The sequence below is a fragment of the Colletotrichum godetiae genome (assembly GCF_030913485.1).
Source record: "Colletotrichum godetiae strain CBS 193.32 chromosome Unknown BDP55scaffold_46, whole genome shotgun sequence".
NCBI classification, from domain to species: Eukaryota; Fungi; Ascomycota; class Sordariomycetes; order Glomerellales; family Glomerellaceae; genus Colletotrichum; species Colletotrichum godetiae.
In genome coordinates this window covers 60247-79202 of record NW_026851294.1, presented here as the reverse complement: position 1 = coordinate 79202, position 18956 = coordinate 60247, and the positions used below count along the sequence as shown (strand labels likewise).

Below are 18956 nucleotides of genomic sequence, written 5' to 3'. Positions count from 1 at the left end.
CGCATTGCTTGATTCTTGGACCAGAATCAAGGGCTGATCCTGAATCCTACCTCAGACTTGCATACTTCTGCTGAAGGTTGTCACTTCCCTCGGCGAGTCTCGCGTCGCGTGTATAGCCCATTGCCGAGCTGGAGGGACAGGTAACTGACCAAGCGAGTCAACCGGATCATGTCAGCGCGCGTGGGATTTTCGCGCTTGTTAGTTCTAAACTTCTCGCAGTCTCCTTACCTTTTTTTTTCCCTCTTCGTGCTCATTTGCTGTTGCCTGCCGCTACGGTCTGATACTCATTACCTTTTACCTCACAAGGCGTTTCCCGCCCACGGGCCTCCCCTTTTTCAGCCCCGTTCGTCAGCCACCAACTCTAAACGACTCCGGGAAGGCGCGCGTGGGGAGGGAGGGAGAGAGAGTCAGGAACAGGGAGGGGGCTACCAACGCGGGGACCTGCCGTGAGGAAGAAGGGGGCCTGGCGGTCCTTTTGAGGTTCGAGAAGACGCCTTTCTATCGATGAGATGCCCTATCTTACCACAGAAAGACGACGTCAAATTTTGATATATCGATTCTCCGGTGCTCCGCATCTCATTTGCGGGAGGATCAGCGGCCAGTGACAGCGTAAACGTCATTCTTAATGGTAGGGAAATGGTTGAGAACTATTGCATTATATGTGAAATGGTTCTCGAAGAGAAAGCCGGTCTAAATCATATCACAGAAAACGTCTGCGCGAGAACTAGGTGTGTATGTAAGGGAAAAGACACCGTCAACACTCTCAAGTATTAGCCAACGGTGTTTCTTCTTGGGAGCGAGCCAGGCAGTTGGAGCTCTCGATCAGGCCAGTTGTACGGAGTTCGTGTTGTAGATAATCGTGAAGATTGATCTATTGATTGTTCTCTTGTATCCGCAGTTACTCAGAGGTAAGTGTTCAGAGTGCGGACAGGTAAATCCCTCATCTGCTATGCCAAGATTCCAATGCTTTCATTGGCTGGGTTCACCCTGAGTATTATGGGACCAGACTGCCCATTCTGACCAGAGCTTCTCCGGACAATTCCCCTTGCACACCACCACCACCACAGTGACCATACTTCCACATTTCCAGTCCGGGCGAATGCGATGCGGTTGCCTTGGCGAACCGTGAACGATCCCCTGTAAGGATACTGCCGTACGTTGCAAGTCAGCATCCCATCTCAAGGATTTGAAGAGGGGAAAGGTCTGGGGAACGTGAAGAGGAGGACCACCTGCCTCAGGCCTGTACCCTTTCGAGCACCTGCATGCCACCATTCCTATTTATCCCGTTCACCACCACTACATGACACCTCTTTGACACCTCTTGGTACGGATACAGATATGGCGCCGGGTCATGGCCATCGCCGGTTGTCATGGCCATCTCTTCCGTCTTGCCATGCCCCTCCCGTGCCATTTTCTCCTTGGGTCCGGCCAGTCCCGCACCGTAGTGTACTCCGTACCTATCTTCTGAAGCGGCAGGCGCGTAGTCATACCACACCACACACCTGCGCACTCAATCTAGAGTATAGGGAACAGGATCAGCAGCGGCGAGAAAGAGACCAAGAAGCGCTAGAAGCACAAGAAGAAGCACAAGAGGACGAAAGAGGAAGTAGGGGACGAGGCACAGGTAGACAAGAGGCACAGGGTCAGGTAAAGGCAAAGGCAGCAGCAGCTGCTGCCGCCGCCGTCTTTGCCAGTTACCTCAAGGTAGGTACGGAGTACTCACACCAAGGCAGGTGCCAGTGTGGCCCATGGCACGGAGTAGCCGCGGCGCCTCTCGCCCTGCCATGCATCATTTTCTCAGTCTCACCTCCGATTCTTGGATGCGGCACCCTTAAACATTAAAATGGCATCCTGCGTCCGCCCCGGCGCCTGCCACTTCACCTTGCCACCTGTCCCACGGTTCCTTCTCTACTCTACAATCTTTGGAGAACTTCATTGTGCCTCCTACTCCCCCAGCCCGTCAGGCGACGCATTGCTCTCCACCTTGACTACCAAGGCAGGACACAGCTTGCGCTCTGCTTACCACTGACACGGGCAGCAAGTGCAGAGTCACCAGCACGAAGTTGCCAGGCCACTTACACTCGGGCAATCGTTGCTGCGTCTTCCGTCCCGCCAGCGCAAAGTCGATCTGGACTCTGAAAATTTTGCCTTCAAGATAACAGAAGGCATAACTGCCTCTGCTACGTCTGTCTGGTCCTTCGACTCTGCCTGACCGGAATCTGGAGTCCTGGACAGATTATCCGTACGAATGCTTTGCGACCTTTCCTAGTTGGCGACCGAGTCAACGCATGCTTCCCGCCAATCACAACCAGCTCGTCAAGGTACCAACACTTGAACACACAGAGTCCACCTTTTCTTAGCCTCCAGGCTACCTTACCGTTCCAAATCCCCCGTTCCCAAGGGCCTTCAGCATTTCAGCCACCTCGCATACCTTAGGTTACATAAGGAAGCTCCGACGACGAGTCCCGCACACCCGTAACCCGTTCACTGCCTTGAAGGCTGAATCCCGATTCCGCCCGCCTCAAGCCGACCAGACTCCCGACCTCTGCAAGTCTGAACTCATCCACTTCGGGCTTCACCCACCGAAGCGAAGGGCCGCACCACCGACCAACCGCCGTCATCTCCAAGGCCAGCCGCCAAGAGAGCACCGCTTGATCCAGCTCCCCGTTGAGGTGGCAGTGCCTCCGTTTTATTGCAGCTCTCTACTCCGTACTCCGTACACCCTGTCCCTACGCAGTAAGGAGTACATACGGAGTAATAGGGCCTACGGATACAAAGACAGTTTCGACCTTTTCCCCTTGCCTCTCGGGAGTCTTGTTGGAATCCCACTGCCAAGGTCAGTTACGGAGTACCTTCGTTCGGTCATAGTCTCTCCGGCCGTGCCTGACACATACTGCAGCCCAGGCTACGGAATACAGATACCTGTCAGCGAAGACGTGCAGACTTTGACGCCGTTCCGCTGCAGACTGCCATCGTGCCAGCAAAGAAGGGTGGAAGAAGGGTGGAAGGGAACTTCGAACCCCCACTCTGCTGCGCTGCGCTTCGCTTCCAACCCCTCCGATCTTCACACCCTCCAGGGCCTCAACGACTACGACTGGTCGGCTGGCTTACCCCCCCGCGTCTCCGAATCACAGTCTCGATTTCGTCCCGCCTCCCTGCAACCCCAAAAACCAGGACACTACTACGTAGGTACTTCGTCCACTACACTAGCAGGCGACAAGGCGAGAGAAGAGCTGGGAAGGCGCCAATACCGGCAATCGCTGCACTGGTGACTGCACGGTCTTTGTCGAGGACCACGGTCCGCCACACACCGACCACATCCTGTTTGTCGCACATGCTCAGCCCTTGCGCCCCAGGTTCAGGCCCTCTTGCGACCCTCTTGCGACCCTCACTGGCAACGACACTCTGGCCAGGGACGCTCAGCTACAGTTTACCTCATTTGTCTACGACACCAGGAGCTCGTCTACCCCAAGGCTTGCCGAGCAACCGTATACTGCTTAATTTTGCCGTCCGTTGTCGAATCTTCCTGGGCTTCCCGACTGCTGAGAACAGAATCTCAGTTGTAGGTATTCTACCTCGTGTGCGTTATTAACTTGGTTGAGGCTTGAACAACTCGAGCAAGCCCAGACACAAGATTGGAAAGGCGATCAAAAATTCTCCACTCAACACCCACCACTTCGACACTACTGTGCAGAGTTACCCACTTGTTCCGAACGTTGACATCGATCAATTGGTCCAAAGTACCTTCGTACCTCGAAGCTTGGCCGACCCTGCGACCTGCCCTCGTCCGTCTTAGGTTCCTCATCTCTTTTTTTTTCCTTTCTGATTTTTATGAAAATCTTTTAGCAGCTATCCGTATACCCCACGCCACGGATATCCAATGTCCTATTCATAGACCTCCACAGTCCACACTTTGTTGTGCTTGGCAGTCGCTGTCACTCTAGTCTCTCGAGTCTCCCCTCTTCTTCACAAGAAAAGAAGACACACAAGAGGTTCCGTCACCCTCCCGGACGGACAGCACAAACCCTTGGCCAAGTTCCCACCACCACCACCACCACCACCACCAGCAGTACCTACCTCGCCGTCCAAAGACTCCAGACCACCACCAGCCGTACAGCCGTCGGGTAACAGACGTAAAGTACGGACAGACACCCAGAAACCTCCAGCTTCCGCTACCGGCCGGCCCAGCTTTTAGCCATCGCACCCACGGCATCCAACCCAACCAGGGGGCACTGGACTAACACGGCCCCCCCCCCCCCCCCCCCTTCAAGCCCACGCCAAACATTCTGTGACGAGACCGAAGAGCTCCCGCTCCACGCTCCACGCTCCAGGGCAAGAAAATCCCACTTTCCAGGCCGACCCGACCTACCATATCCTCGTCCTCGACTCGACCGTTTCTTTCGACGCCTGCCGACCGCCGATTGTCTTCGATCTCTCTCCTTCCCAAACTCTCGTGGCGGGGGAACTTAGAATCGCTTTTTTCCTCCCTACCATTCCTTTCCCATTTTGCTAGTTGTTTTGCTTCGCCTGACATGATTATCGACGGGGAGAAGTACGCCTGCGAGGCTTGCGTTCGGGGTCACCGTGTTAGCAATTGCCAACACTCTGGTAAGTTCTTGGGCCTTTCTTTGCAACTCTCTTTTCATTTCAATTGCACCCATGCAGTTGCAGTTCAGTTAGCCATACCATGGGCATAACCACAACATACCCCAAGCTACTACCTATTCACTTTGGGGGCTCCCTTCTCCAATTACCTACGCCACCGAGCATCGACTTCCTAGCAAACATGTGCAGCTAACCGTCTGTCTTGCTGCAGATCGTCCCCTTCAACATATTAACAAGAAGGGACGCCCCGTCTCCCAATGTCAACATTGTCGCTCCATGCGCAAGTCTCGCTCTGCTCACATCAAGTGCGATTGTGGCGAGAAGACGAGCAAATGCGCTCACCTGCAACCTTTAGCCGACGGCCATCGGGGTGAGTCTGCTCTGTGTTTTTGAAGAACGCACAATCGCTAGCCTTATGATGAGAACATTACCCATCTAACACTCATGTTCCCCATGCGCAGAGACTTGTTGCTGCAACCACGGTGGTCGCTGCACTTGTAGCCACAAGAAAGAACCAGCCCTCGACACCGTCCCCGAATCCGACTCAGACAAGGAAGCTCTCCCTCCTCGACCGAAGCCGCCCGTCCGCAGGCGGCGTGCGAACACGGTCCATTCTGATGGCATGTTGACCTTTGATGAGCATGGCCACCACAAACCAGCTCACAAGCTCAACAAGGCTTCTCAGAAGTGCGGGCCTTATCAACTCAACCGTGTCAATTCCTTGCACAGCACCAGCAGCTTGGGCAGTCACTCTCCGGAGCGCATCAGCGACATCCCTCTCAAGGATCCCGTATCAGGCCGTGTCGCACCTCTGCAACAGAGACTTGTCAAGTCTGAAGCTGCCTCTCCACTCATGAGAGGTTCATCCAGTTTCCAGCAACTCAACAACCAGCTTCCGCCCCTTGATCTTTCTGGCATTGAGTACCCAACATACGTACCCAACGCCTCTTTTGACCTGTTTGGCGGATCGGGAATGTCGTCGGATCATGATGCGCCTATCTTTAGTGCTGGGCTGAGCGCTGCGTCCGTGGATTGGAGCCACATCGATCTCACTGACAGGACGGATAAGTTTGCTCCCTCAAGTTACAGCCAGGCTGGCGCTCAGAGCTTCAATGGCATATTCGACTTTGGTACGGGCTCCGAGCCCGCTCCCACCCTCGCCGCGACTACTTCGACATCTGGAGAGGTCTCTGAAGTAGAGGACAACTTCATCGCTGGCGACAGTGACTACGACGGCTTTGGCACCGGAAGCAACAGCTTCATCCACCCAGCAAGTTTCCTTGCTACCAGCGCAGACCTTAGCACGATTGACTACGATAGCTTCGCCAAATCATCGAACAACAAGTATATGGCGGCTCCTTCTTCATTTGATGACGGCGGCCCGATTGCTGGCGGTTCCCTCACTTTTGACGATGACCCAGCGTTCTGGGGTCAGCAGTTCAACGACGGCATCGCCACATACCAAGAATCGCCAGACGGTCTGCCTGCGTTTCAGCCGGAACCCTGGACAATGCCTTAGGCGTTTTGATATGATGACAGTTTCGACGCTTGCACGCCATGATATCCAGTCCATCGACTTTAGACGGCAAGCACAGGCGCAAGGAATGCGAGCATGGGCGGGACGAGATTTTGTGGTGGACGGCTGGATAGATGCCCGCTACGATTTCCATACCTGGAGTTGGCGTAGATCTCTTGTTTTTTTCTTCAATTTTGTTTAAACTTTATTCGGACAGCATTAGAGCCCGTTTCTTTCTTATGTTTGACGTTAGGCTTGACCATGGGGCTTGAAAAAGAAAAAAGACGGGGCGGGCGGCTCAAAAAAGAGTGACAGCATCTCATTATCATTACTATCATCAACTGGACGTGGCGCAAAGGCAAATGGGTAGCATCTGGGTGAGGCTGTTGGGTATGGTTTGGTTAAAGACGACAACGAATTATGTATGTAGGCCTTGGAAACCGGACTTCGGTGTGCAATCGGCATACCTTTACGACATATCGTTTTCCCTCACTGCACATGGACAAGCTGTATATAGACGTTCGAGCGGTATAAATTCCTTGTTGAGGCGCGAGGCAATCGAAACAATATCTATATCCAAGCGGTCGCGAAGGCGCATGTACGCAGTATGGTTTCCACACAGTAACAGACAGTGGCTTTTTCTGCGCGTGTCCAGAGTCTTTGCGTCCAATTGCTCTTCTTTCCCCTTCATACGGGCTGCAAGTGGTTTCCCCTTCCCTGTCGACTAGCTGGCAGGTCATGGATAGGAGTGGGAATGGCTCAAAAGCGAGGGTGAGTGAGTATGGGAGTCGCTGATCGAGATTCGCAAGTCCGTGATAGTGGATAAAAAGGTTGAACTCGTCTCTTCATTGGCGATTCAAGAAACAATCTCTTTGTGAATTGCTCTACTATGCGCTTCTTCACCCCATTCAACCAAAGACCTAATGCCTCACTGGCTGCTCTTTTCCATTTTACTTGTGGCAGGCAATTTTTTGCAGTTTCCCCTTCATCATTAATTGTCAAGGCAAGTCAATAACACAGCCTAGTTATAGGACACCATAGTGCCCCCGTCAAAACGGTGCACGAACCGAAAACAAAAGTGACACCGATGGTGGATGACGAATGCGCAATGAGATGAGAGAGGGGCACATAGGCCCCAAGGGCCCAAACGACCTAATAAGATCAAAGCTTCGTAGCTTCGATGACGGGGGCCCACATCAATCAGATAAAAGGGCCTTGCAATAGCGATTGAGTTATGCGGCCTTGGGGGAGGGGGCAGCCTGGAGGCTGGGTTATTGTTGTTTAGGCGAGGGCTCTGTGCTGTATCCGTGTTAATACAGATGGGAGAGTAATCCTACGAAGTGGAGAGAGAGAGAGAGAAAGAGACAGAGTACCGTGCCGCTGCCTCACCATCGTTTGCTGCTGCTGATGCTTGCGGTGGCCTACCGGCCATTTGTTCGTTGCTACTAATAGATACTACCTTGCGCAGTACTATGACCTGCCTAGGTAGGTACTCGAGTGTTTACATGAGCCAAAGTCACTGCAAGAAAGGCAAGCAGCTGAACAAAAGGACGGCAATAGGCGCGGGCAGACATCTGCAGCCTGCAGGTCGTCCCTTCACGAACTACATGTACGGGTGTACGTTAGGGCTTTCAGGGCTCTCTTGGGGGAGACCCTCATTTCCTGTTCCTGCATATTATCCATCCAGGCTGGCTGGCTGGCTGGCTGGCACCGCCTCACCATCGGCGTTTTCCACCATGTCAAAACATGTGTCTGTGACTCTCTGCGACTCTCTGCGACTCTGCGCGCTGCGTGAGCCCGCCGTGGCCGCCTCAATGGGTGTTTTTCCCACCTGGTGCATGGGGTGATTGGTTTAACGGTTTGACGGTGGTCACCGAATGTGACGCTGTGGCCCGGAAATCGTAGCCCAGGTCCTGTCCAATCTCCATCCAGGGAAGTTCCCCCCTTTGCTGCATGCCATGGAGAGTGCCAAGTGAGCCCAGTGTTCCCACTGCCCACCGTTTGTGTTAATAGGTAATAGGTAATAGGTAATTCTCCTCCTCGGACCTCTCCTTCTCTTTTCTCGGGGAGGCGCGACCTCGAGTGAGAGGGGCTCCACTGATACTGGCGTTACGGGAATCGAAGAAGGATGCAACGGCGATTGATGAACCCACCCGAGCTCCGTGAGAACCTTGTGAAGTGGTGACTTATAATCATCCAGTCCCATGATCCATCAGGCCTTCGGTGTCCAAGCTCCAGAGCACGGGCAGACCTGAACCCCACTGAAGGGTTGTAAGAAGTTGTGGACTGTGGACTCCAGGGATACGCACACCTGGTAGGAGCGAAGGCTGACGACAAAGTACGGAGTACGGGATGCCAGAATAAGTGCCCCAAGTAATTCTTAGCATGCTATGCTCGCCGAAACGGTTTATCTGGGCCGGCAACGGTGGCTGGGTTGGTGGAGGCGCCACTTCCGAGCCAGAGAGAAAGAGCGAGAGAGTGTGGGTGTGTGTGCGCGACTATGTGGAGTGTGTCATCACCTGCTGTCAACACCGGCGCGGCTCTCGGCGTCTTGGACGAGGGAATGGGAAGGGGGGGCAAGAGCCAAGAGGGGGGTCGTCGACACGGGGGGGCTGTACAATTCCCCCGTGGCAGTAGATCATCTCCGGTGCTCGAGAGTCGGGACTGCAACGAATCGATGTACGGATAGACGACCTACCCCGAAACTTGAGTAGATGCCGTGTGCGATGCGAGTGTGTGTGTGTTCCTTGGCCTTGAGTCGCGGCTAACGTGCCAGTGACTGAGATTAAGTCATGGAACGGCAAACTCGGCAGTGAGAGAAGTCCCGGAGGGCGGGTGAGTGGGTGGTGGGACAGGATTCAGGAATAGGATACGGTGATACTTGCTGCCAGAAACTCGCGGCACTGTCTCATCACGGCTTTCCCCATCGAAGTTGGACCCCGGTTTCGATACGTTGTCAATCAATTTACTCTGACGGCATCCATCACATGGTTCTTCCTGCATGGGTCCAGCAGGCGCGCGGTGCGCCAACTAGCAGGTTTTCCCATGTGCCACTTGAAGATTGAAGAGCGTTTGGGGAGGGGGGGTTCCCTAGCAGCTTACCTTACTCTCGGGTCAAATTCTTCACCGCCTTCTACCTCGAGTCAACGACCAAGTTCTCAGGACCCCCTCCCCCAGGCGCAGCGCTTCGGTGATAACAAGGGCGAGCAAGGGAAATGATTTGGGGATTCCCAAACGAGAGCATCCGGTGGATATATTTATGGCGTCATGGTATTGAGCCATCGACCACGACGGACATTAACGTGAGAATAGGCTTGGGCATATAGGGACGTGGCTTATAGAGAGAACTAATTGTACATTACACTTCTTATTATTACAAGCCAATTCCGAGCCACCCACGCAGTGTCGCAAGCATCTATATGTTTCCCCGGTTGATAAAACCTTGCAGGTAAACCACCTGACGGATTCATATCGACCTTCTGTGCAATGACTACCTTGAGCATCCTTCCTACATGGCTACACTCTCCCATCGAGGTGTTGCTATCAACATCTTCAATAGTACCAGTAGTACTTTTTGCCAGTCGCTTCTGTGTGTTCCGCATGGTCCGTGTTCTCCGGATTGCAGAAGTATTCCTGTTTGTTACCACACTGCTCTGGAACCTGATGCTCCAGCAGCAGTGGGTACCCCTGCACCTGCATTTCTTCCTTTCCATGATGTCGATGATGCAGTACATGAAGTGGCTCTGCAGCATCCCTCGCCTCCTGTGGCTGCTGACAATCCGTTATTCGCTGCGCCAGCTGCTGTTGTTGTTCGATCTGCGCAAGGTGAGAAGGTTCCTAGGCTGCTTGTTGAGTTGCGCGGACAACATTGAGATAGCCGACAAGCAGTAATGGCCGAGGGTCGAAGCCCATATCTTCGTAGCCGGGCGCAGTGCGGTAGGCGGGTGCCTCCTCCGTCTTTTCCACGGCCGCTGATGAAAGAGTTGCCAAATCCGCCAGATGCTGCAGACCTTGGCTCGCAGCTGCCTCCATGGCCGACGGAGGTGGAGCTGCGGCAGTGTTGGTAGATGGACGAAGGTGATCGGCAATCTTGTCCCGAACCAGTCCATCAAAGACGGAAGCGGGAAGTGAAGAATCTCGGAATTCACCAAGAAGCCTCGTGGCCTCCTCTTTTGTCTTGTCCACCTTTGCCAACTCGACTAGCGTTAGCACTGCAAGGACTGTAAAGTGATGGTGCAAGGGCGTGATGAGCTGTGAATGGCCAATCAGGAGGTTGATCAACTCTTGACTGGGCCACAAGACGTCGGTCGACTTGGCAGATGGGTTGAGTAGATACGCCAGTAGGCGGCAGTGCCAATAGACCAGATGGACAACAGGATAAGTGTCGGGCTCGATATGGGCAGGCAGATCCTCGCGGAAGTCTTCTACCCACGCATCCATGAAAGAACCCACCATACGGTCCGCAAAGGTTGAGTTGAGGGGCTCTTGGAAGTTGGTAATCATGGATGATGCACGACTGAGGAACTTAGATGCACCTGCTACAGTCAGCACCCTGCAATGCTCTCACTCACCGACACAGAAGTTCTTTTCTATATTGAAGAGGGAAAGAAAAGAGGGAAGAACTTACGGATCAGCAGGTACGGCACTTCGCCAATGACTGCCTTTAGACCAGGTGCCAGAACCACGCTTTCATCTCGGATCAGTGAAGGCACTGCAGCACCCACAGCATTCCATCGATCGAGCAAAACCAACGACCACCAAATTCTGACACGAAGCTGGCTTTCGTTATCTGGGCCAACTTCAGCCTCGGAAAGATCTGCCTTGGCCTGGTACAGCTTCAGGGTATTGGCGCTCGCTACCGCCCTACCCAAAAGGGATTCCTTGGGTGCGCCGATGGAACCCAGTGGTCGAATATCAGCCTCGATAATCATGAGGAGAAGTGTCTGAAGGAAAACGAGGTTGGCAACAGCAGTCCGAGAGGTCGAATCGCTAGCCTCCCATTCTACTAAGAGCGTATGGGCAAGGCGTACGTCTCCAGGGGTGCCCGACTGAAAAGAAGGGAATGAGTGGATGGTTCCCGACAGAGCCTCTACGAATGCTTCCCGCAGAAGACCGGGGCACTGGGCCAGATATTCTTGGATTAGCGCCCTGCTGCTCGGCAGGAATGGAAAGTAAGGATGGATCATAGTGAGGTAGCTAAGAGTTGTATTAGTCGCGTTTTCAAGAAGGTCAAACATTTCATAGGAATTGACCACACACCCGTTGAAAACCTCTTCGTCCACATCCCGCGCCTGGTCGATATCAGGCATGTCGGCCACAGGGCCATCCATTGATGCAACGGGGGGCCGCGGCTGCATGTCATTCTTGATAGGCAAAGCCATAGGCTGAGGTGCCAAGCCATTGGTGGCGAAGGGGGATGGCTGGTAACGATCAGACGGTGTTGTTATAGGCTGAAGCGGACGAGGGTCGCTGCCCCAGGCGACCTGTCTTTGTGGCGCTGGGGTAGAGAGGTCGGTACTGGAGATGCTGGAGAATGGTCGTTTCCGGCTGGTGTCCTCACCAGGGCCTGACAGGGAGTTAAGCATTGCTGCCGCAGAAGTCCAGTTTACCATTGACTCGGGTGGCAATGACTCACTTTGGATCTCCAACTTGCCCTCAATGCTGTTGATCCTGTCGGCAAGTTCTTTGATGTATCTAAAGAATTTTGTCAGTCTGTGAACGTTGTAGATACAAAAGCATGCACCATTATCAACTTACCCCTTGCTTGGGCCGCGCTTCTGAGGAACACGGCTGAACATGCAGCGGATGCCAGACCGCTTGCAGTTGGAGCATGGGCTGTCTCCAGCATCTGACTGGGCATCACATTTGACCTTCTTTCTCCGGCACTCGTCACACGCGCGAGATACCTTGGACCGTTTTCTAGGCGGGGTACTATCACCAAGGGCGTATGGCTGAGCAAGATGATGATGGTCCATGGGCATGGACATAGGCATGTGCTGCTGTAGGGACTCGGGCAATGCTTCCTCGGGCACGTAAGAACGAGAGGCAGGCGGGAGGGGAGGGGGCTGATGAGGGTGCTGTTGCTGCTGCTGGTGTTGGTGTTGGTGCTGCTGAGCCTGTGTTTGAGCTTGCGTCTGCGGTTGCGTCTGTGTTTGTGTCTGGGCCGGGGTTGGGGCCTGTGCCTGTGCCTGTGCCTGCTGTTGTTGGGGTTGAGGTTGCTCCGAATGAGAATGGGAATGAGGATTGGGCATGATGCTACGAAGACTTGGATCTTCGACATTGATGCCAGGATCTGTGACGTGCATCAGGGGCTCTGCTGCAAGATCCTGGCCAAGCTGGGCAGCCAACTGCAACTCCTCCACACTGGCGGAGTGTGACGACGGCTGCTGTGGCGTGGGCGGCGGCTGCTGCTGGTCTTGGTGTTCATCGTCCCGCGTATCCGCGTGATAGTAAGGGCCGCTGTCTTGAGCCTCGGCCGAAGGTGAAGGATAGTTTTGCATTCGATCGGCTTCCTGGAGTCGCTCCTCTGGCAAAGGGGAAGGATAAGTCGGAATGCGCTCCTCGTCCAATCTCTCATGTTCTAGACTCTCGTGTTCCAAACTCTCGTGTTCCAGTCTCTCGTGCTCCAGTCGTTCATCCATCCTTGCGTCGTGGAGTGCCTCTTCTTGTGTGCGATCGTCGTTCATGCCGTCTACCTGGATGTCGTCCTCTGCCAGTCGGTCCTCTCGCAAGCCGTCTTCATGCATTCTGCTGTCGTCTTCCAGTTTGCTCTGTTGGAGATCTTCCACCTTCAATCTCTCTTCCTCTATCGTCTCGCCTTCCTGCGTCGAAGTCATGGCGACAGATGCCTATGGCAGAATGTGTGAAGTCGAACACTATCGGTTTCGTTTCGCGACACTACTGCACGAGACACAGTAGGGTCGATTACTCTGGGCTTCCGGGTGTAGGACTGGGCATCAGCTGGAAAGATGGCGAATGAGCGACGGGAGGATTGCGTCAAAAATGAAGACAGCACTCGTTGCTCGACGGCAAGCGGGAGATAGATGTAGGAAGTCGCAGGCTTTTCGCAACAGAGAGACGCGTCAATGGAAATGTGTAGTGCGAATTCGTGCATGCACAAGAGCGCGTCGCGATTGGGTTGCACGACCAAGCGGTGAGTCCTCGAGCTCGAGGCGGACTTCAATTGACTGTAGAAAAGACTATTTGTTTAGTATCTGTACTCTCCCGGCTTTTGTGAAATTTTCTCTCTTCTTCCCCGTTGCGACGCGACAAATCGGAATCGTAGCTTGCATCCTCAAAAAGTTTTCCTATCCATTCGCGCGACAAGCTCCAGGTAGGCGCGAGTCGCGGAATTCAGCTGTGATGCGAGCAGTTCTGCAGCCATCGTCAATCGCAATGGTACGACAACGATGGCCTCTGCGAGGATTTTCATTCATCGCAGCAGTGCCGCCGCAACAGCAGCAGGTCACTCGGGCAGTAAAGCGCGTGGAGGTTGAGGGAAAATAATCATTCGGGTTGACTGACCTCTACTCTCTCTTCAAAAGATAGTCCGACGCGGGCTGTCGTGATGGATCTGCTAAGCAGGCGATCTGGTGGACGGAATAGGAAGAACCAGGCTGCCGATGGAGGTTGGAAAGGCGTTGATTGATCCGGGTTGCGCTGGAGTTTTGACCTTGGGGATTCTCAGTCAGCACAGGGCGGGCTTTCCTGGTTCGTCAGGGTTTGTTCGGGACCGGGGACGTGGAGAGTGGATACTTTGAGTCGAGCATGGGCCCGAGGTGCTTGACTGGAAGAGTTTTTTTTTTTCTAGAGATGCCGGGAAAACCACTGGGGTGACGGGTCGGCAAGTGTGGGAAGGTACCTACCTACTTCGTACACCACCGTTGAAAATACGTAGCTGCCTCGTTCCGTCCGTGCGACTCCAAGGAGCTGGGGCCACCTCGCCGAGTTTCGAGTCTCTCCAAAGCTCCACGGGATGGGAGAAGAGTTACCTAAGGTAGGTAGGTATTCACACACAAACTACAGAGACACAGGTAGCTTAGGTAGCTTGTGAACACAAATGTGTCTCAAATATCTTTACAATGTGCCTCCAATTGATTATACACGCAGCAGGAAACAATCGTAGCATCGGATTTCAAGTTCGGCTTTATTCTTAGGGTATCTCAGTCGCCCGGGTCATTCATCCTATCCCTAATCCACCAGAAACCCTCCACCTCCCTCATCTTCCTCCATATCATATTCCTCCGTCACGTCGCTCAGCATATCCTCGACTTCGTCGTCCTCTCCTGTCCTTAGACCATCATCCTTTCCCTTGGCCCCAGACCCGCCTTCGGCCCCAACAGCTTGCTCAACTGCGCTGATGGTCTTAAACTCGTCCTCGGCATCAACAAGGAAACCACCCCTATCAGCCATTACCTCAGAATCGGCGACGCCCGTGCCTATATGTGCATTTGGGGCAGCAGAATCGATACTTCTCTCAGAACCAGAGTCAATCGTACTCTCCCTTGCTTCAGCCTGGATCATGAGCCCTGTACTGGTCGATGTTTGCGCAGGGTCATCCATCATGACGCCGTCTTCCATAAGGAAACCTCCGCCCTCCTCTATGTTGTACCCCTCTGAACCCTTATCCACATCGGTCAGGACAGATTCAGTCAACTTCCTTTCTTCCTCGGCCCGCTCCTCGGGTTCGGCGCCTGCCCACACGCGCTCAAAGATCCGGAGTGCCACAAGAAACCGCCTCCAAGTGCGTATGGCGACCAGAGATCGCTTGCTTTGCTCTTCCTGCGCGTCTACGTCCTTGAACCCAACCATCACCGCGCGTACGGCTTCCTCGTACTCCTTTGCGACCACGACGCCGTTGAACACCGCAGTTCCGTGTTTGCCTTTGAACTGGAATCCTGACAGAGCTGGCGCGTATTCGATTCCGAGCACGTAGGCAGCTCTGGCAGCTGTGTCGAACTCATCGAGGATGTGGACCCCTCCCTCGGGTACCATACTTTCCACATATATGTCGATGTTACCAAACTTGTTCTTTGGAACTCGCCCGTTGACGACCGGCGGTGCGCGGTAAATATCTGTCTGATCATGCGTGAAAACTGGTGTTCCTGTGGCATTGCGTTCGTCTCCACCATAGCCATCGTCGGCGTACTCGCCTGGTTTCGCGTTGGACCTTCGTGGTAGAAACTTGACCGGAACCTCCATCGGCTTGACTTCGCGACCCATACGGTACCACTTGTCCCTGCTTCGGGCAATTCGGACGTCCTTACGTCGATACACTTTTTGCAATGGAGCTCTGCTGCCTGCTGCTACCGTTCCTGCCGGATGCGCGTCTGGCGTGAGGACTTCGTTGCGCCTCAGGTGCCTCTCCAACGCAAACACCGGATGGTCTTTAAAGTCTGCCACATTTCGCGGCATCGGTTCGCGCGCTTCAATCGCATTCAGCTCGCTGTCTTCGATTTGGTCGAGATCGGTCAGCCGACGCCGGCTGAATGGCTTCAATGCCTTGCGCCACCATCCGTCACCACGTTCAACGACTGTCTCAATGCGCAGACGACGTGTCTTGGCCGTGTATGCCTTGGCATATCGTCTAGTGACGTCTCGGACTGTGCCATCAGTATCGAAAGCAATGACATATGTGAGAGAGTTCTCCTTGTCGGTTGCCGGGGGTTCCAGTTGTTTGGGTTTCCACATGGAGTTCGTCACCAAAGGGTCTACGGGCTGCCATTTCTGGTGGCCTACGTCTAGCACTTCCACCCAGTACACCGGAAAGCTCGATTCGCGAATCTTCACGGGAGCCTCTACCTGTCGCCTTTGAGTCGGTGAAGTTGACGTCGTTGGTAACTGATAGGCTGCAGCGTTCGGGTGGCCTAGTCGACGGAGTGGTGAAGTCAGGGCAGAGGCGGAAGACGAAGATTCTTCGGCACCCGGCTGATATTGTAGTAATTGAGACCTTATTTTTTCCTCCTTGGTAGACTTCTTCAAATGTTTTGCGTCTCTGGCTCTTGGAAGAGTTGGACCGGCTGACCCAAGAGAGAGCGGCTGCAGTGAGCAGACCAACCGCGCGCGAACTCCTACGGACCTCAGCAAAGCACAGTACAACTGAGCGCCGGTGTCTCGAGACCCTGCCAGCTTCCTTGCTGCAACTCTGAAGTCCGAACGGTCTAAACATGAATCCATGTTGCTAGGTGGCTGGTACTAGAGCAATAGGTTTAGCAGACTTCTTCGGATGCGATACCTTGGGATAGACTCACGTCGTTGAGATGACCAGGATCTTCTGCCCATAGTGATCGACGAAGGCCCCGTTCGTTTATTTGAAATTTGGACCTGAATACGGCACCAGCTTGCTGAAGGCCATTCTTTAGAGACTCAGTCTGTCCAAATTGGGGAAGACTGGAGCTCGGTGTCAAGTAGCCAGTTGTTTTTTTCGAGAGCAGAGGACGCAGGGTTTTGTGAACCTGTTCATCATCGCACCAACGATTTCTGAGGGCAGTGTGTAGCAGAAGACACAGCAGATGAGTCCTATGTATTGATACGCGCGACTGCTTTTCTTCCTTTGTGATTGGCTTTCGTTTGTTGGCTCCTTTTCTTGTGCTGGTCGTCATGTTGGCATGCTTTGAGAGATTGAGAGTCAGTTTTTGCGGTTCTTCTTGATTCCCTGAGCCATGTTGCAAGGCTCCAAAATCAACTTCGTCGAAATCGATAGGCTCCTCATCCCCGACTTCTTCTTCTTCGATGTCATCGTCAAGGTCATCTTCTTCATCATCGGAATCCCTGTACATGGTCTGGACGGTCGCCGGAGGCAAAACCACGTCTTCAAACTCAATGTCCGCCTCTTCGTCTTCTTCGGATCCTTCTGGTTCCATCACCTGTGACTTGACAGATGCAGTCTCTGCTTTCCCTTCCCCAGGTCGCTTCAGTCTTTTAGCAGGGGGCTCTAAGAATGCTGATGAACCGGCATCAACAGCAGCTTCCAACAGCATTTCTTGATAGACATCCGGTACGTCGAACTTTGCGGCCCTGGGCCGGGTGGCTCTGGTTCGTTTCCGACCCGCCATTGTGGCACTCGTTGAAGTGAATGTTTGTATTAGGTTGAGAAACCCATAGACGCACAGGTAGACGGGGGAAAGAGGACGCGACGCAAGGTGGATGAAATTGTCTGCTATAGAATCGCCGGAGTGAATAACCTGTGATTAGATGTATTCTCGCCCACCTTGCCTTCCATGAGTAGGCACTTCACTCTTAGGCAAGCACGCGAGGGAAGATATCCGTAGGTACCTTGCGTAGGTACCCGCCTTCAGTCAAGGCAACCTGGGTGATTGGGTTGAGGGCTCCGTATGTACAGTGGAATACCAAAGAATGCAAGAAAATAGGATGGATCGGATGTCTCGTCGCTGACAAACCAGAAGACATGACGTCATGGCAGCAGCAGCAGCAACAGCGGGCAGTCATGTACCTACTTCATGGACACAAAGGTAAGGTATCTGAGAAGTCAATGCTGCCACACGGCCACGTGACTTTGGACTGGTGCTCACTGCCCATGCCTAAGATACTGCCTTATCTGGACCTCCCATGCCCAGGCCCGAAAAGCTTCCCTCGGGCTTAACTTATACATGCCTTACCAAGGCAGAAGTGGTCTGCGGTACTCATCGAGTAGGTAAAAAGTAAAAATGTACGGAAGATACTAATGTAATTTACTCAAGTGAGTCTCACCAAGGGCATTCTATCTCATCAAATGTGCCGAAGATACGTCACCACTCCGCGAGGTAATACGTAAGAAGAGGCGGGGTCTTGAATGACTTTATTCTCGTGAAATCCAATCTACGCGACCTAATCCTTCTGCGCGACTACTCAGTTTTTTCTGCGGTAGAAAATGCTGGTGTCCAGAGGCAACCTTTCGCCCATCCACGTAGCTCTTTGTGTGTGGTTGCGGAGCTCCGTGGCATTATGGTCAACGCCTTCCTCGATGGTGTTGGGATGAATAAGCACGGAAAGAGGGCCTCGGTATATGGTCAACCACGGTATGAATGCACCAAACTGCGCTGGCGTGAAGATATTGACTTCAAACATAGCCACGGGATGGGGGCCGATGGGTTGTTCCCAGAATCGGTAAATCCTCAACTCTGGGACTGAACCATGAGCCAAGCATTAGCCAGACCTTTCTCCCAAGTCGGATTAGTTGAAGACACTTACATTCCCTCCGGATGCGCTCCCAAAGGTCTTTAGCATGCTTCACTTGTTCTGGATTGCTTTGGAAATGGTAAATGTGGACGTCACTGCCGTGCATATGTTAGCCTTGCAGCAAAGCGCGAAGTAAGGTACGCTGCTATGTTGGGTCGCTTACAAGCCACCTTGGCGCCCGGTGTCTAGGGGAGCCGGGAACTCCTCATACGTCTTACTCAACCCCTCTCGTGGTGGATTCCTGAAGCTCTTGCCATCCTCGTTGAGCTCAATTGGCAGCGGGGGGGCATTTTCGTATCCTTCGCGAGGGGAGACATAGGCATAGAGCGGGGTAGTGGCGGCCATTGCAACTTTCTCTCCTGATTAAGGTATGTAGGCGTCTCAACGGGTAATGATGTCTAGGTTAGAATTGAATTTGATGAGTACCGATAAGTCAATGGACTAAGCCTTAATAACGCCAAAAGACCCCAAAATTTTGAGGAACAGTATTCTCATCTAACCTTTATATCCATATGACAAGTAACACCTCGTAATCCTCAGAGCGTCCATTGCGTTGTTTCGTGGACGCCACCGTTGGTCAGCACGCGACGAGATCCACCCACTTCTAAGCAACCGCGCGCGCAGGAAATACCGAGACCCCATTCGGCTTGGTCACTCT

At 53.4% G+C, this 18956-nt stretch overlaps 5 protein-coding genes across 5 annotated transcripts; 2 read left to right on the top strand and 3 right to left on the bottom strand.

The window, feature by feature from the left end:
• Nucleotides 1–1338: 1338 nt before the first annotated feature.
• BDP55DRAFT_635741 (uncharacterized protein) lies at nt 1339–3501 on the top strand (the record flags this gene model as incomplete). The annotated part of the gene is made up of 5 exons (XM_060572807.1): nt 1339–1704; nt 2226–2321; nt 2361–2836; nt 2900–3185; nt 3211–3501. The coding sequence occupies 5 exons, from the start codon at nt 1339–1341 to the stop codon at nt 3499–3501; spliced, it is 1515 nt and encodes a 504-aa protein (XP_060425485.1).
• Nucleotides 3502–4532: 1031 nt separating this feature from the next.
• On the top strand, nt 4533–6124 carry BDP55DRAFT_560255 (copper fist DNA binding domain-containing protein; the record flags this gene model as incomplete). The annotated part of the gene is made up of 3 exons (XM_060569975.1): nt 4533–4608; nt 4817–4975; nt 5067–6124. 3 exons carry the CDS (start codon nt 4533–4535, stop codon nt 6122–6124), a joined length of 1293 nt encoding a protein of 430 aa, XP_060425484.1.
• Nucleotides 6125–9958: 3834 nt separating this feature from the next.
• On the bottom strand, nt 9959–12957 carry BDP55DRAFT_560340 (uncharacterized protein; the record flags this gene model as incomplete). The annotated part of the gene is made up of 4 exons (XM_060569984.1): nt 9959–10656; nt 10749–11317; nt 11381–11815; nt 11879–12957. The coding sequence occupies 4 exons, from the start codon at nt 12955–12957 to the stop codon at nt 9959–9961; spliced, it is 2781 nt and encodes a 926-aa protein (XP_060425483.1).
• Nucleotides 12958–13942: 985 nt separating this feature from the next.
• Nucleotides 13943–17584, bottom strand: BDP55DRAFT_675684 (Rad4 transglutaminase-like domain-containing protein). The gene is made up of 2 exons (XM_060575767.1): nt 16372–17584; nt 13943–16315 (listed from the first exon to the last, which is right to left on the bottom strand). The coding sequence occupies exons 1-2, from the start codon at nt 17173–17175 to the stop codon at nt 14312–14314; spliced, it is 2808 nt and encodes a 935-aa protein (XP_060425482.1). The 5' UTR covers nt 17176–17584; the 3' UTR covers nt 13943–14311.
• Nucleotides 17585–17703: 119 nt separating this feature from the next.
• On the bottom strand, nt 17704–18818 carry BDP55DRAFT_675681 (dopa 4,5-dioxygenase). Its single transcript, XM_060575766.1, has 3 exons — nt 18462–18818; nt 18311–18393; nt 17704–18246 (listed from the first exon to the last, which is right to left on the bottom strand). The coding sequence occupies exons 1-3, from the start codon at nt 18641–18643 to the stop codon at nt 17969–17971; spliced, it is 543 nt and encodes a 180-aa protein (XP_060425481.1). The 5' UTR covers nt 18644–18818; the 3' UTR covers nt 17704–17968.
• Nucleotides 18819–18956: the final 138 nt, after the last annotated feature.

Coding starts and splice junctions, on each gene's coding strand:
- BDP55DRAFT_675684 (XM_060575767.1), bottom strand. CDS start 17,175: ATGGCGGGTCGGAAACGAACCAGAGCCACCCGGCCCAGGGCCGCAAAG. Junction 16,316..16,371: donor ATCCTGGTCATCTCAACGAC/GTGAGTCTATCC, acceptor CTATTGCTCTAG/TACCAGCCACCTAGCAACAT.
- BDP55DRAFT_675681 (XM_060575766.1), bottom strand. CDS start 18,643: ATGGCCGCCACTACCCCGCTCTATGCCTATGTCTCCCCTCGCGAAGGA. Junction 18,394..18,461: donor ACCGGGCGCCAAGGTGGCTT/GTAAGCGACCCA, acceptor TATGCACGGCAG/TGACGTCCACATTTACCATT. Junction 18,247..18,310: donor GGAGCGCATCCGGAGGGAAT/GTAAGTGTCTTC, acceptor CTCATGGTTCAG/TCCCAGAGTTGAGGATTTAC.